Source organism: Nyctereutes procyonoides, unplaced genomic scaffold (genome assembly GCF_905146905.1).
Source record: "Nyctereutes procyonoides isolate TBG_1078 unplaced genomic scaffold, NYPRO_anot_genome, whole genome shotgun sequence".
NCBI classification, from domain to species: domain Eukaryota; kingdom Metazoa; phylum Chordata; class Mammalia; order Carnivora; family Canidae; genus Nyctereutes; species Nyctereutes procyonoides.
The window spans coordinates 1559508-1575470 of NW_026575025.1; the positions used below are offsets into that span (position 1 = coordinate 1559508).

The 15963-nt window shown below is 45.9% G+C and overlaps 1 protein-coding gene across 2 annotated transcripts in view; it reads right to left on the minus strand.

Moving 5' to 3' along the window:
• Positions 1 to 15963, minus strand: part of CSTPP1 (centriolar satellite-associated tubulin polyglutamylase complex regulator 1) — a 198197-nt gene that overhangs the window by 6531 nt on the left and 175703 nt on the right. For both annotated transcript variants that reach the window (XM_055309433.1, XM_055309442.1), the window contains exons 4-5: positions 15839 to 15923; positions 976 to 1061 (exon numbers count right to left, since the gene is read on the minus strand). In XM_055309433.1, coding sequence (XP_055165408.1) covers positions 976 to 1061; positions 15839 to 15923 — 171 coding nt within the window. The remainder of the gene's footprint in view (positions 1 to 975; positions 1062 to 15838; positions 15924 to 15963) is intronic.

Sequence of the window (15963 nt, forward strand, 5' to 3'; positions counted from 1 at the left end):
AGAAATGGAAAGTAGATGCCTGCAGCTGCTCAGAGCAGGTGGCAAGACCCCAGGCTCCAGCCCCTGCCAGACCAGGCCCTTGGGCTGCCATCACGAAAACAGAATGTGGCGCCTGTGAGAGGCTAAGGCTGGCTGGGGTCACCGGTTGGCAGGGGAGCCATGTCCAGGTTCCAAGGACAGCCTCCTGTTTACTGGAAGAGCCCATTTTAAGTGAGTTTGTCTATGGACATAGTCAGCAATTTCTGAGCCCAACATTCCATTTGACCTTGCTGTGTGCACTGTGTGAGCCAGTGTGCATTTGTATTTATTCATCTGTTTCTATTACACCTGATTTGGGAAGGGATTTGAGGATCCATCTGGTGTGGATGGGGAGTAGGACAGGCGTGTGAGATAGCTGTCTGCTTCTTCAAAGCTGTGTGGGCGGTAAAATGTGTGCCTACACACAGGAGTCAGGGCCAACGGGGAGCCCTGCACGGCAGAGGGCTAAGAGCACTGGCTTTGGAGTGAGCCTTCGGTGCAGGTCTAGGCTCTACGACTTACTAGCTCTGTGGGTTTGGCTCCTTCCCTTTAAGCTGAGGCCCTGTCTCAGAGGCCCTGTCTCCTTAGGCTGTTGTAAGCATGGAAGTCAGTGCTAGGCCTGGCACACTGATACCCTGTGAACGTGTCGTGTGCTGTCACAGCGGCGTGCACTGTTCTAGGTATGGTCACCGGCACTTAGATGGATTTCCCGCACCGCTGACTGAAAGCCCTGTGGCTTTCAATGTCTTGAGGAGGCTAAGGGACCAGGCTGTGCACACTGAATCTGTGACCGCCAGTGGGAACTAGACATCCTGTCAGTGACCCATGGGGGAGCACACCACCAAAGGAAGTTGGGGAGAGAGATGGGTGTGCCAGGCACCAGATGGAAAGGGCACCAGGGTAGCAAAGGCAGACATGGCTCTCACAGGAGTCACATGGGACCCAGGAGACTCTCACCTGAGTAGTAAAATTGGATCTGGAAGGCGAAAAGGAAATCTGAAAAAGACATCAAGCAATCCATGGCGTCATCCATGAGCACAATCCTGAGGGGGAAAGAGGGAGAAAATGTGAGAGAATGTATATATGGGTGTGGGTGGGGAGATGTAAGTGAGCTGTTTCTGGGGCTCCAGTCTTTCCTGGGACAGCAAGACATTCAGGAGAAGGATCCCCAAAGCCAACTCCTCCCAGTCACCTCGCTTCCCCATCAGTGGGGCTCTGGCACCAAACGGTGCTGACCATACGACCAAGGACAGGCTCCCAGTTCAGTCTCTGTGGCACCAGCTAGTGGACAGAGCTTGAGGAAGGAGGAGGGAGGGCAGCAAGGAGAGGGCGCAACTGTAATGCAGCCAAGATTTCTTTTCATATACTTAAGCAGTAAATCCTTTCATCCTGCAGTGAGGACCATTTAGTTCAGAATAAATACAGCTGAGCAGAAAAGGCAAAAAAGAACAGCCAGGAAGCTTAAAGAAGTCTTGGCAAGTGGCACTGAGATTTAATAAGCTACCAAGGGCCCCAGCAACTGTAGGCACCTCCGTCCTGAGACACAGATGGCAGACAAGGGAAGAGGGTCCAGAGCTACTGGGGACTCAGCACTTGAGAGGGTCAGAGAACACACCCCGTCTTGTGACGCCATGGTGGCCGTGCCCCTACTTGCTGTCTGCTCCCACAAGTGGACCACCCCCTGGGTGTTCCTCTCTAGGCCCTCCCACCTCATAGGAAGAAAATCACCTGACTACTAAATGAACAGACCAAGGCCATGTTCATACTCTGCTCAGGGCCTCATGCAGGAGGGCACAGGAAGGGAAGGAAATGAGCACTTGCTGGGCTCTATCCAGGTGCCAGGCAGGGTGCCAAACTTATCTACTGGAGGGGAGCGGGGCGCCCAATCTGTTTCTGACTGGCTCGTCTGGCTTTATCTTTCATTTATTACAAAATTGTTTTATTCTGTTCGCTCGTGTATTTTTCTAAATCTCTCTCTACCTCCTTGTGTCAGAAGATCCCCGAACTGGCACCTGGATCAACTCCAAAGACAGCCGGAACTGCACACCTCAGGGAAAGTGGCTTTGGAGAGAATATAATGTAAGGGGCCCCTACAGTTGTGTGAGGCAGCTGGCCCTGCTCTCTGATCTCCCCGAAGAGAGAAAGTGCTCCCCTAGCTAGTCTTCCGTTGTAATCATGACAACAATAAAAGCAGGGAACGTGTACTGAGTACCTACTTCATGGTAGGTACTGTGCAAGGTATTTAACTATATTGAATTTTATTCCACAACATTCCTAGGGGGTAGGTCTTACTTACATTGATGTACATTTTACATGTGAAGGAATAAGTCTCAGAGAAATTGGCTTGAGACCACATAGCTGGGGAGTTTGCTCAATTCCATAGGCCATGGTACTTTCCATTAGGTCACACTGCCTCTTTTCTTATTTTTTATTATTAATTTTTTAAAGATTTATTTGAGAGAGAGAGAGTGCACATGAGCAGGGGGGAGGGGCAGAGGGGGAGGGAGAAGTTGACTACCTGCTGTGCAGGGAGCCCAACGTGGGGCTGGATCCCTGGACTCTGGGATCAAGATCTGAGCTCTGAGCGGAAGGCAGACGTTTTACTGACTAAGTCCCCAGGTGCCCCTCACACTGCCTTTTTTTTTTTTTTAAAGATTTCATTTATTTATTCATGAGAAACAGAGAGAAAGACAGAGAGATAGAGACACAGGCAGAGGGAGAAGCAGGCTCCCTGCAGGGAGCCTGACATGGGACTCCATCCTAGGTTTCCAGGATCAAGCCCTGGGCCAAAGGCAGGTGCTAAACCGCTGAGCCACCCAGGCTGCCCCACACTGCCTATTTTAAAATAAAGATACAGAATATAAACACCAACATTTTATTTCTTAATCTATGTGGCTAATTTATCTTCTTTGTGGCCCAACTACCAGAGTTGAACATTAAAATTCCAGTTGGAAAAAATTTCAAGGCCCGATGGCGGGAAGAAGCAGTGCTGCTTATGGCCACAGGAGGGCGCCCTGGTCCCTCCGTCAGCGGCTCCTGGACTAAATGCTGAGCCAGAGGCCAGGTAGTTGCCCCCATTTCTCCTAACCCTAGGAGAACCCAGACAGGCAAAAAGGAAGAGAGAGGGCACAAAGCCCAGATTCTGATATCTGGATGGGGAGGAAGAGGCGACAGAGGGCAGAGAGAAGGGGCAGGTAGGACATACTTTGGTTAGCAAGACACCCAAACTCCAGATGAGTGAGCGCTCCCAGAGCACTCAGGGAGGGTAGAGCCACCACAACGCTTTTCCAGCCCAGGCTCAAGTAGAGAAGAAAAAGGTCCCTGTGGAGGGAAGCCAGTGACCTTTCCTTCCTGCCCTACTCCCAGGGCAGCTAAGAACCCAAATGGCCTGAAGTTAATTACTATGGAAGAGCACTGGGCTGAGAATGTCCCCAAGCAGGAAACCACGAAGGGGAGCCAAAGCCTTTGAAGATGTTACTTGGCTTCTCTCCTTTATCATCAACCTGGACCCAGCGCTCCTGTTTATAGTAGTTACCTCCATAGACTATTTCTTTCTTTCGTTATCTATTTCTTCATTTATATTGTGATACAATTCAAACACCATAAAATTCCCCTTTAAAAGTGTGTGTTTTTAAGTGTATTTACAAAGTTGTGCAACCCTCACCACTGTCTAATTCCAGAAGTTGTAATTCTTGCTAATCAGCATGCTCCTGAGACAGGCCCTGCCACACCAGGCCTTTGAAGCCAATTGCCATAAGCATCTTCCTCTCTCAGCCACAGAGAGGACTAGAAGCTGAAACAGGGCCCGCCCTTCCAGCTTCAGAACTGGCCTGCAGCTTTCTGTTGGGGCCATTCTTAACTGTGAACATTAGCAGCTTCTTTCAAGATGGGCACCTGGGGAAAGGGGAGAGCACAGCCTGACAGAGGGCAGGAGACCCACCATGTGAACGTGGCAGGCTCTATGGGAGCTAGGTGGCCCAGTGTGCGCTCTGGTCTCCACTCGGGCTCTTTGGTGAGCTGAAACTGGCACTGGTCAGGGGGGATCAGCAGGGTGGTTAGGGACGCAGACCATGCCAGGGGATCTCTTTCTCTTTCTGAGGGATATGTGGCTGGATCCCAGCTGCATGCGTGCAAAGGATGGAGGGGTTTTCTTGACTGTAGGCAGTGTGATTGGCTGCGAAAAGAGCCAGGTGGACCTCAGCTCTCTTGAACAGCAACACCACCCCCTACTCTTCTCACCCAGAGGCCTTATGTCCTCTGGACTTCCTGGAAATTACCTCCCTTGCCTGCCCCTCAGTAATCAATCACCAGGTCCTAGCAATGCCACCCTAACTGTGCCTCTTGAATCTGCTGACTGCTTGCCACTCCCACAGCCACCTATGATGCCCACCTCCGCGTCCTTCTTGTGGGCTACTGGATGACCTCTTCCTGCAACTACTCTTGCCTCCTTCTAATTGAGTATCCACACTGTGGTCACAAAACCTTTTTCTTTTAATGTGAATTTGACCACTTTACAATCTGTTTAAAGCCCTTCATGGGCTTCCCATTGACCTGAGAACAGGATCCGCCATTCTTATCCTGGCTTATGAGCCCACACAATCTGCTCCCTGTCTCCCCTCATCCTTGTAGATGCACTGGAGGCCACAGGCAGCCTCCTCCGCTGTGTGCCAGTCACACTGACCCTTAACAATATTCCCAATGCTCCCTCCTTCCTCATGGCCTTCAGACCACCCAGTCCTCCTACCTGCAATGCTCCCCACCCTTCATGTCACCCTCCTCACCTATTCATTCTTTGCATCATAGCCCAAAGAGCAGCTCTTAGGGAAGCCTTTCCCTCCAAGACGAAGCAGACATGCTTGTCTCTCCTACCAGCTTCCATACTTCTCTGTGATGTCTTCATACCGTTCATGTCTGTCTTTGCCCCAGGATTCCAGGACCCACCAGGTGAGGCCTCTGTCTCTCAGCCTGTGGCTTGACTCCAGGGTCTGACCCATCCAGGCCCATAGTAGGTGCTCAGTAAATATTTGTTGCATGAGGACAAGCATGAATAGATGGATAAGAGGGGCCACAGTACTCTTTTCTTTTCCCCTGGCCAGGTGACACTAAGATACTACATTTAGGTCTGAACAGTCCATTTAAGAGGAATAAACTAGAGTCATGGAATAGGGATTCAGAGTGGTGGTGAGTCTGCAAACCATGATATCATACAAAAGGCTGCACTTAGATCCTTTAGCTTAGAGGAAAAAACTAAGGAGGAAGTGTGGGCCGAGACCTGACGCTTCTTTTTTGGGGTCAGGGTTGGGGCAGAGGGGCAGAGGGAGAGGGAGAGAGAGAATCCCAAGTAGGTCTCCATGACCCTGATACAATGACCTGAGCTGAAATCAAGAGTTGGACACCCAGTCTCCCTGAGACTTGACTCTTAAAGATCTGCCTCTGAGGGCTATGGAGCAGGGATCTAAAGCTGGGCTCTAGAAGACCTTCAAACTGCTTAGCCCTGGGATTATAGCTACTTTGTGAAGGGGTGAGCTGCCTGTTGCTAGAGATATTTAAGCAGAAGGCTCGTACTTCCCGAAAGTATGAAAGAGCATCTTTCAGCTCTGACAGCATGTGTTGTCCCAAGGGTGGGACAGAACTGACAGCTTTTCTGTTAGTGCTGGTTCTGAGGTTTGCTGTTTGGAGGACAGTGGATGCAGAAAAGTCTGAAAGACTTACAGGAAAATGCTTTCAGAAACATCATATGTTGCACTGTCCATCTCTAAAATAACGCTTGGGCCCATGAAAGTTCTAGGTAACTGGCACTGGAATCTTGGCAGAACTGCAAAAAAAGGCAGACAGGAGGCTACAGGTCTGTCTTTGCCTTTGGTGGCAGGGACAACCCCAGGTTGTAGGCCCTGATTCCCCAGGGAGCTCCTTCATCTTGAACTCAAACCTGTCACCACTCCCAGAGGGCTCACGAAGGAATCTCTTGGAAACGGGGTCATCCACATGTGCTGTTTCCATTGATGGCAGTTGGCTCAGCACCCCTTGCTGCCAGAGGCCTCCTGCTAACATGCCAGCTGCTTCTGACACCTGGAGGAGCCTGGCGGCCACTGCTTTCAAATAAAGCCAACAAGGAACTGTTGCCAACAAGAGTCTGTAAAAACCTATTGGATCATGGAAGGATCCTTGCAGGCCATGCCTCAGGACTAGAGAGAGGGACTGTGGGAGAGAAGTCAATGCAGTGCAGTTCAGGTCGGCTCTGAGTAGAACCATGTGGAGGGTGGAGTCCAGGGCAGGCAACTGGAATGAAGAAAGAACACTTGGCAGGGTCAGAGCTAATCCCAAGGGGGCTGGCCCTTCTCTCCCTCTCTTGCCCACTTCCAACAGCTGGGATGGGCTGGCTGGCTGGGAGTTAGCTGGGTGCCAAGGAAGCGATAGCTTCCAGTCTGAACCTACTGACTCGCCAACTTTCTATTCATCCCATGGGTCAGTGAACCTGGGCAAATGGCATGAGCTGCATCCAACTGTCTGCAGTTCTGCGTTAGCAAGCCCTGGGATCTAATTCCAGCTGCACCACTCATTGGCCACGGTGTCTTTTCTCTCTGAGCTTCAGTGTCCTCGTCTGAAAAGAGGAGATGATCATAGTTCCTATTTCATTGGATTCTTGTGAGAAGTCCATATGATGATGTACTGTGTTTAGTGTACAATGAGCACTCAAAATAAGCGTTAGTTACTATCAGTGAGTGTATTCTAGTTGGCTTAAGGTGCTAGAGGAGCTCAAAATAGCAAGTAAAAATAAAACTCAGAGGAAGTGAGTGCTACCAGCACCCAACCACGCAGAGGCTCTCAGGCGGAAGCCAGCTATCTGGTTTCGAGCCCACTCTGGGGGGAAGCCAGCCCTCAGCCAGGGCCAGAAGGAAGAGGCACCTTCCCTGACTGCACCTCTTCTGGGAGGTCACAGGACCGGGGTCCTTCATGGGCAAAGTGAATCCCCAAGTGTGTGGACTCACCATGTGCCTCCGTGGGCTGTGCTTTTGTATCAGGCCATGAGTGAGGATAAAACCAGGTGCTAGCCCCCTTCTGCAGGTGGGGGCAGAGGCTGCTTCTGAGGTTTCCTAGGATGCTTCCTTAGGGTCACCCCTCTTCTGGACTGTGTGAGATGCACCCTCATGCTGCACGAGCTGCCACAAGTCCAGGCCCGCAGAGCAGCTTGGGATGTCCGGGTCATCGCTCTCCCCTGGCTTCAGCCTGCACCTCTAGTGTACCCCAAACCCCACTTGCCCTGTAGTGCCTAAGCAGCCTGATCCAGAGAGTGCAGAAAATCAAACAACAATGGTTAATATTCATTGGGGGCTTACTGAGTCGACAAGTAACATACCTTCATCATTTCATTTTCTTCTCATATTAATCCTATGAGGTAAGCTCAGTGGATATCTTCACTGAGAACACACAAGTTCAGAAAGATTCAGAAACGTGGCCAAAGGGGCAGCCCAGATGGCTCAGCGGTTTAGCTCCGCCTTCAGCCCAGGGCCTGATCCTGGAAACCTGGGATCGAGTCCCACATTGGGCTCCCTGCATGGAGTCTGCTTCTCCCTCTGCCTGTGTCTCTGCCTCTCATGAATGAATAAATAAATAAATAAATAAATAAATAAATAAATAAATAAATAAATAAATAAATCTTAAAAAAAAGAAGAAGAAAAAAAAAGAAACATGGCCAAGGTTATAGGGAGATTGCAAGAGCTGTAATTCAAACACAGGTCTCTCTGACTAATCACAGCGGCACCTGAAAGAAAAGGGAGGCCCTGTGCTCTCTAGTGGGACAGTAACACCTTCCTGGTGGCACTTTCCCTTCTCCCAATCTTGGAATTTGTTAGCAATATAGAGCACCCACCCTCAGGAGAGCTCAGGAGCTGAGGCTCCATGCTGCTTCTCCCTGCAGAGAGCTTGAAGGCCCTTGCACAGCCATTTAAACCCCATTACCCTCACCCCTCCTAAGAAGCCTTACAACCAGGGGCCAACTATTTCTTGCTCTTAGGATAAATATCAACCCCAATTCATGGCCTCCTGAGACCCTCATTTTCCCTTCTGGTCCCCAAACTCCTCAAACTCCAGAACCACTGGCTTCTTGAAGCTTCTTTAGGTCATTATTGGTGACAGCCTGGCTTCTTTTCCAGGCTGCTTATTTCCCTTACACTGCTTTTCCTGCCCATCACTCTCTACTTTGATCCTACCCATCCTTTTTGTTTTAAATGAAATATTTAAGACTTCAGAAAATTATGCAGAACATGACAAACACCTGTGTACCCCTAGCCAACTTCATCAAACCTTGACATTTTGCTATCCTTGCTTCAATTTGTAAAGACTTTGTAAAATATTATATATATCGTTCAAGCCACCTGTGCTCACCTCTCCCTCATTCCATCCCTCAACCCTTCTTCCTCTGGAGCACCATGGAAAATTGGCAGTTATCACCCCTCCGCACATTTTTTATGCTATAATAACTCACACAAATGCCTGTTTCTGTAAAACATTATCAGCTTGTTTTGTTTTCAAACTTTATGTATATTCTGAGATATAAGAGTGTTGATGCATATATTTCTACCTATACCCATTTTCGTTCTGTATAGCATTGAGTGGTATGAAGATACCACACTTTGTCGTTTCTTCTACAGTGGGGGCATGCAGAGCTATTACAAACAGTGCTGTGTATTTCCTTATAACCAGGTATACCTGTGAACTTTTTAGATTTGCCTGAATTGCCTCAAAGTGATGGTACCAATTTATACTCCCACCAGCACTTTATGAGAGTTCACATCCTCACCAATGCTTGTGTTATCAGACTTCAAAATTTTTGTCATTTGATGTGAAGTGGCATCTCAATTTAATTGGCATTTCCCTGATTACTAGTGAGTGTGGGCATGAAAATATGCCCATATGTTTATGAGCTGTTAGGGTTTTCTGTGTATTGCTTGCTCACATCCTTAGACTATTTTTCTACTAAGGTTCTTCATCTTTTCCTTATTGATTTGTAGGAGTTCTTTATAAAAAATTTTTTAGACTAAAATTCTGCAGACCAATCTATTGTTAGCTATACACATAAGTATCCTCTTCTAGTCTCTGGCTTATCTTTCAACTTTATCTCTTTGGTTGAACAGAAATTTTTAATTCTTTTTTTAAAAAAGATATATTTATTTCAGAGAGACAGAGAAAGGGGGGGAGGGGCAGAGGGAAAGCTATCCAAGCAGACTCCCCACTGAGCACAGAGTCCCCCATGGGGCTCAATCTCAGGAGGCATGAGATCATGACCTGAGCCAAAACCAAGAGTCACAATATTACTGACTGAGCCACCCAGGTGCCCCTTGGGCTTTTTGTATCTTAAGGATTCTTTTACTGTTAGCCATAAATATATTTTCTTCTCTTCTAGAATATTATAGTTTTGCCTTTCACACTTAGGTCTGTCATCTATATGAAATTGACTTCGGAATATGATATGAAGTAGGAATCTAACTTTATTTTTTCCTATGTAAATAACCAATTGCCCCATTAATGCTTATTGAAGCATCCTTTTCCCTACTGCTCTGCATATCATGTTTTTATAAATGTGTGTGTCTCTTCTGGTCTGTCTGCTATGATGTGTTTGTCTAGCCTTACTCAAGGACCATACTATCTTAGTTACAAGGGCCTGGTAACTAAGTCTTGTGAGCTGTAAAGGGTGTGTTCATCTCTTAATAATCCTTTAGGCTCCAAACTCAACATCTCTTCCTCATGGAAAAGCGTTTCATGATTCCCCATGTTAGGTCTAGTTTCCTGTTTATATGTTCCTATAGCACTTGGTACTTCATTTATTTAATGTCTGTGGCTCTATCAGTTTGTAAGTTCCTTGAAGGGTAGAATGACATCTAATTTGCTTACTGTTAGCCTCTCCACAAGCGTAATGACCAGCAGCACATAAAAGGCACTTGATAAATATTTGGTGAATGAAAGAATAGAGAAGGAAGGGATAGTCTGTTTTGGCAAAAGACCATTTGGGGCAAGAGTGGTGCTGTTGGACACAAGTCAGAGCTAGGAAAGATATCGAGGCAGAGTGATATTGCCAGGGAGAGGCATAACAAGAGACAAATACCAAGAAAGCATATAACTGTATCCTGAGTGCATGGCATGAAGTCTGGCAGATACTAGATACTCAGGAAATATCTGAAAAAATGAATATGGGAATCACTCCCCATTTGCTCATTATAATTCTTAAAAATTGGTAATTTTTTGAGGGCCATGTGACAAGCATTTTACATGCATTATTTCATTAAATCCTAAAAATTTTATGAGGCAGGTGTTATCATTATTTCTATTTTACAGATGAAAAAAACCGAGGCTTAGAGAAATTGCTCAGTGTCGCAGGCCAGTAAGTGAAGGAATTGGGATTTCCATCCAGGGCTGTCTGGCTCCAGCACCTGAGTCCCTTCACTATTAGGTATCCAGCCTTTCTGATACAGGGGCTAGCTGAAGTGACTCTCTTAAATGGGGGTGAATTGCTACATCTACAACCAGATTCCTTAGGGGTTCATGTGTTTTCGAGTCACTATCTGTATTTAGCACATAACCATGAAGAGCTTTCCCTAGTAAACATGTATTACTCACTGGAGAATCTGGCCTTCAGTGAGGTAGAAATGAGTTAAATGGTGTTCTAGATAATGAGAGAGAGAAAGAGAGAGAGAGAGAGAGAGAGAGAGAGAGAGAGAGAGAGAGAAGGAAATGTAATTCCTTTTGATGCAATCAACTCTAAAATGCCAGGATGAGACTGCCTGTGATGCCCTTAATCAGTACTTCTCCAACTGTCATTCCAGACCATCATCACATGGGAAAATTTTGAAAATATGAATTTTGGAACGCTACCTTGGATCCACCTAACTCTGGGGATGGAATGCGCCACCTGGGATTTAATAAGCTCTGCAGGGGACCTTGTGTCACTTGTGCCTTGAATGTGTTACAGGTGGATGATCCTCTTGGCCCAGCAGGGAAGAAGCCAGAGCCTGCAGGCTAATCACAGGCAGTTCTATCTTTACTGACTTTTTGTTATATGTTTATTATTTTCTGAGTGTTCTGAAGTGAAAAAAGGCCAGAAATAACTGCCTTAGGGAGCTGAGGAACTTCTCGTTTATATTTTTAAAATCTGGTAATAATAATGCCAATATTATTTTAACAGCAAGAAACTATTATATACTGAATGTCTACAATGTGTTAAGCAATATATACGTATTTTGTTGTGGTTGTTGAAACTGACACCACCCTATGAGTTAGTTACTATTATTCCCCATTGTACAGATATGGAAATAAGGCTTTGAGAAGTTATGAGAAATCCTCAAGGTCATCCAGTGAATAGTGCACCGGTGGCATGGACCCTCAGGGTATTTCCAAGGCCATGATGCCCATGCCTTGGTCAGGGTTAATACTACTACTTCTAACACTCAAAGTTTGCTCTGTGCCAGGCATTACTTCGGGCACATTACGTATTTCTTCAATTATTACAACTATTACTATTTCCATTTGACAGATGAGGAGACTGAGGCTCAAAAAATAACTTTTCCAAGGGCACAAGCTGGGAAACTGAATCTGGGATTTGAACTCAAGAAACCTGGCTCTGATTACATGCTCTTCACCTTCAGGAAAGCCTCCCAGTCCACAGAGGAGGGAGGCGGAGATGCTGTGGTAATCATTAGGATAAGACTACTTAATGATGCCTACTGCTGTGGAAATACATGAAGTGGAGGGCATCTGTGGCTAGGCCTGCCATGCAGCCCATTTGCTCTCTTTCCTCTCCTGTGTTTCCAGCTCACACCTGTTGCCCCAGGGCCTGGCCACAGTGCTTTCAGTCCATAAGTCAGGCACATGTGGAGACGCCATGCCCCTGAACTGGCTCTGGTGTACAGCTGCCTGTGGGTTACATTCTTCTCTGCACACATCATCACAGACTGGAGCCTCCTCCTGCAGCCTGTCCTCAGACCTCAGGGCCCTGCATAAAGCAAGCCCAGTCATGAGATGGGAGAGTGCAAAGCCTCTTCTAGCAATAGTGATTGCCTTGGAGGCCTAACTACCTCCAGGGTAATTTTGATCAGAAGTCTGGTCTTGTGTGTGAGGAAGCTGGGATCTTGGCCTTCAGGACAAAATAGGAATAGCTTAAACAATTAGAGAATACTTTCTGGGATATATATAATTTTTCTATACACACACCAGCTGGAGTAGAGTGGGGAAAGAATGGCACTGGGAAGGTACGGCTGACACAGAAGCCTGATACACAGGGAGCAAACAAACTTGCCCCAGTTTTGAATTCACCTCTAATTTTATAGCCAGTATCCTGAGGATTGCCCTAGGCCCTTCTGTTGTTTATACTTGCATTCCCATCATCCCTTCACATGTCTACTGACAAGGACTGGCTATAGTCCTCAAATGGAAAGGTTTGACGTTTCTATCAAATAGTAGGTGTTTTGGTAAGGAGGGGATAAGCTTCACTTCTGGCCACAGCTACAGGAATACCATTCTAGAAGTCTGTTAGTAACAATAATTGTAAGAATCTGTGAATTTTACTTTTTCTTCCAGGAGAGAGAGAGAGAGCACAAGTAGGAGGAGCAGCAGAGGGACTGGGAAAAGCAGGTTTTTCGCTGAGGAGGGAGCTTGACTTGGGGCTTGATCTGAGGATGCCAGGATCTTGACCCAAGCTGAAGACAGATGCTTAACTGACTGAGCCACCCAGGTGCCCCAGAATCAGTGAATTTTATATGACTATGTTACTTCTAGTCTAATCTTCAGTGCTTAGGCATATCAGATTTTTCAGAAGGGCATGGGAGATGGATGGGGCAATTGCAGTGGCTTCTGGGGTTGAAAAATCATACAGAAGGTCACCCTCCTTAACTTGCCTCCTACCTTTCAGAAAAGGAGGACAGTGGCTGTTCTGGAGTGAGAGAAATGAAGGGGAGATGTCACAGAGTGGTAGCAGGCAGTGACTGGAGCCTAGGTGATCCTCTCCTAAGCCCAGTGTTAAGCTCCTTGAGAGGCAGAACTCTATCTGTTCATCACTGTATCCCCAGTGTGCATAAGAGCTCCTGGCACAAAATCAGCACTCAAGAATACTTGATGAAATGAACTACTGACACCTGGTAAGACATGCGTGAACCTCAAAAACATGATGCTAAATGAAAGAAACTAGTCACAAAGGACCACATATTATTGGACTGAATTTATTTGAAAGATCTAGAAGAGACAAATTTATAGAGATAGAAAGCAGCTCAGTGCTTGCCCAGGGCTGAGGAGGAAGAGAGATTCGGGAGTAGCGGCTAAGGAGTGCAGGATTTCTTTTGGGGGTAGTTAAAATGTGCTAAAATGGATCATGGTGATCGATATGAATAAACTCTGTGATTGGACTAAAAGCCACTGAATTTTATATTCTAAGTGGGTAATTACATGGTATGTGAATTGTATCCCAAAACACTGAAAATTTTTGATGAATATATAAAGGAATGAACAAATGAATATAGGATACAGTTGCTGATTTTTGTTCGTAGCATTACTTAGAACCATGGCCTATTAGAACCATGTAAAATGCCTGACAAGGGATATCATTCATATGTTCACCCAATCAGGAGACACTTCTGGAGTGTGTAGCATGCGTCCGGGTACTGTGCTGAGTGACAGTGATCCAGCTGCAAACAAGGCTGGTATAGATCATGCCTGCCCTCGTGGAGCACACATAATCACACTTACTGTTCCTTTTCTCTAAGAATTCTTTAGTTAGAGTTCACAGTTGATTTTTATTATTCAGCTATGTAGAAATCATAGTACAGTCTTTAAGAGTATGGAGTTTTCCCCTCAAAATTTTGGGGTGGAAGCTTTCTTAAAATGAACTGACCCCAAGGGGAATTATCACTGGAAATCTGAAGGTAACACCTTTTATTTTTTTTAATTTATTATTATTTTTTAAGATTTTATTTATTCATAGAGACAGAGGGAGAGAGGGGCAGAGACACAGGCAGAGGGAGAAGCAGGCTCCATACAGGAAGCCTGACGTGGGACTCGATCCCGGGTCTCCAGGATCACACCTGGCTGCAGGCGGCGCTAAACCACTGTGCCACCAGGGCTGCCCAGGTAACACCTTTTAAAATAATCTCCCACATTTTATTTTCAACTATGGAAGAAAAACCAATCTAAATCTTTGGATAGCAGGTAAGTTAAAATGATAAAACCTGAACTGTAGCTTTCACCAGTGGCCAGTTGCCCCTGGAGGAGGTAAGTATCCACTGAACAATGAGGGGAAAAAGGTTTTGGGTGCGTGGTCAGTAAGCAAGTTTTGCACATGATCAGCAAAATCAGTGCATGAGCTGTGAGCTGCAAAACAGCCTGCTCCAATATGAGGCCGGTGCCTGTTGCTGGCAGCAGAGGACTTCCCATCTTTTTAGTTGACGGGGGAGCTGGTTGGCTTATTTCAGAAAGACCCAATGGTTTTTGGTGTAGTGTAATTAGTGCAGTCATGGTTTCAGTGGGTCAGACCACCACGCAGAAATAACTTCACAATATGAGCAAGTCAGAGTGTAAGGAGGTTAAGAGCAAAGTCTCTGAATTCAGGCAGCCTCTGCAGCCTCTGGGTTCAAGTCAGGCCTCTGCTACTTAAAAGCTATCAGTAAATTCAGACAACATCCTTGACCTCTTTGAGCCTCCACTTCTTTTTTTTAAATTGAGTTATATGAATTTCCTCTTCAGTAAAATAGGAAGGTAACAGTTTTTATAAAGATTGAGATCATTAAAGTAAGTGAATTTAAATGAAACAATGAAGATAAATATGCATACATTATGATTTAGGTAAGATGGGCATTTAAAAAATATTACTGAGACTTTACTTTGAGCAGTTTTAGGTTCACAGCAAAATGGAGGGGAAGGTACAGAGATTTCCTACATACTCCCTACTCCCACTCATACACAGCCTCCTCCATTGTCAACATCCCATGGGGCACCAGAGTGGAATGTTTGTTACAACTGATGAACCTACACTGACAGAGTTATCACCAAGTCCATACTTTATATTACCCTTCACTCCTGGTGTTGTATATTCCATAGCTTTAGACAAATGTATAAGGAAATGTATCTATCACATATACTACAATACAGGGTATTTTCCTAAAAATCCTCTTTTTTGGCAATTTCAGACAACACAATTTTTTGAAATACTTCCACTTGCCACCTTAGCTCAAATTCTGCCTTAAGGAAAAGTTAACTGAGGCATACTCCGACTACCTCATTTGGTTAAAAATGTGAATGACTATGAAACCAAACTCAGAAATTAGGGGGTTCTAAACCATTTTTGTCAAGTCTTCCTGGTTCTGGACTGGTCTTGAAAATCTTTTGGCATAAGTAATACGATTTATTCTTCCCTCAATTGGGCTTTATCACCTTCATGCCTTTCCAGTCTCCAATCTCAATCTGCTCCTTCACTGGTTGCTGCCAACTCTTGTCCCTTCTCTTCTCAGAACATCCTCTAGAGGTTTCTGTGTGTGTGTGTGTGTGTGTGTGTGTGTGTGTGTATGTGTTTGCCTCTTCATCTCATCACCCCTCAACTCTATCTGCAGACCCCAAGACTCCCCACAGAAACCACAAAGGATCATTTGCCTTCCCTTTGGAAATGGCAGAAAGTATTATGTTTTGGGACAAATCCCAAATAGACCCCTCTCCAAATGCCAGTTTCTTTCTAATGGTTTTTTAGTCTTCCTAATGGTTTGTTAGTTTGTATACATTTCAGGTTTCTCCAAGAAGCCCTGGTACACAGAGGGCTGAACTGGCTTCTAGAGCCCAGGGGACATACCTGGCTGCTTTCTGAGTAAGCTCCAGCGGGAAATCCGGGCACAGCAATTGCAGCAGACAGTGATATTCTCTCATGGTCAGCAAATCTGAAGTTGAAATAGAGAGGAACACATTAAGTCTCTGTGT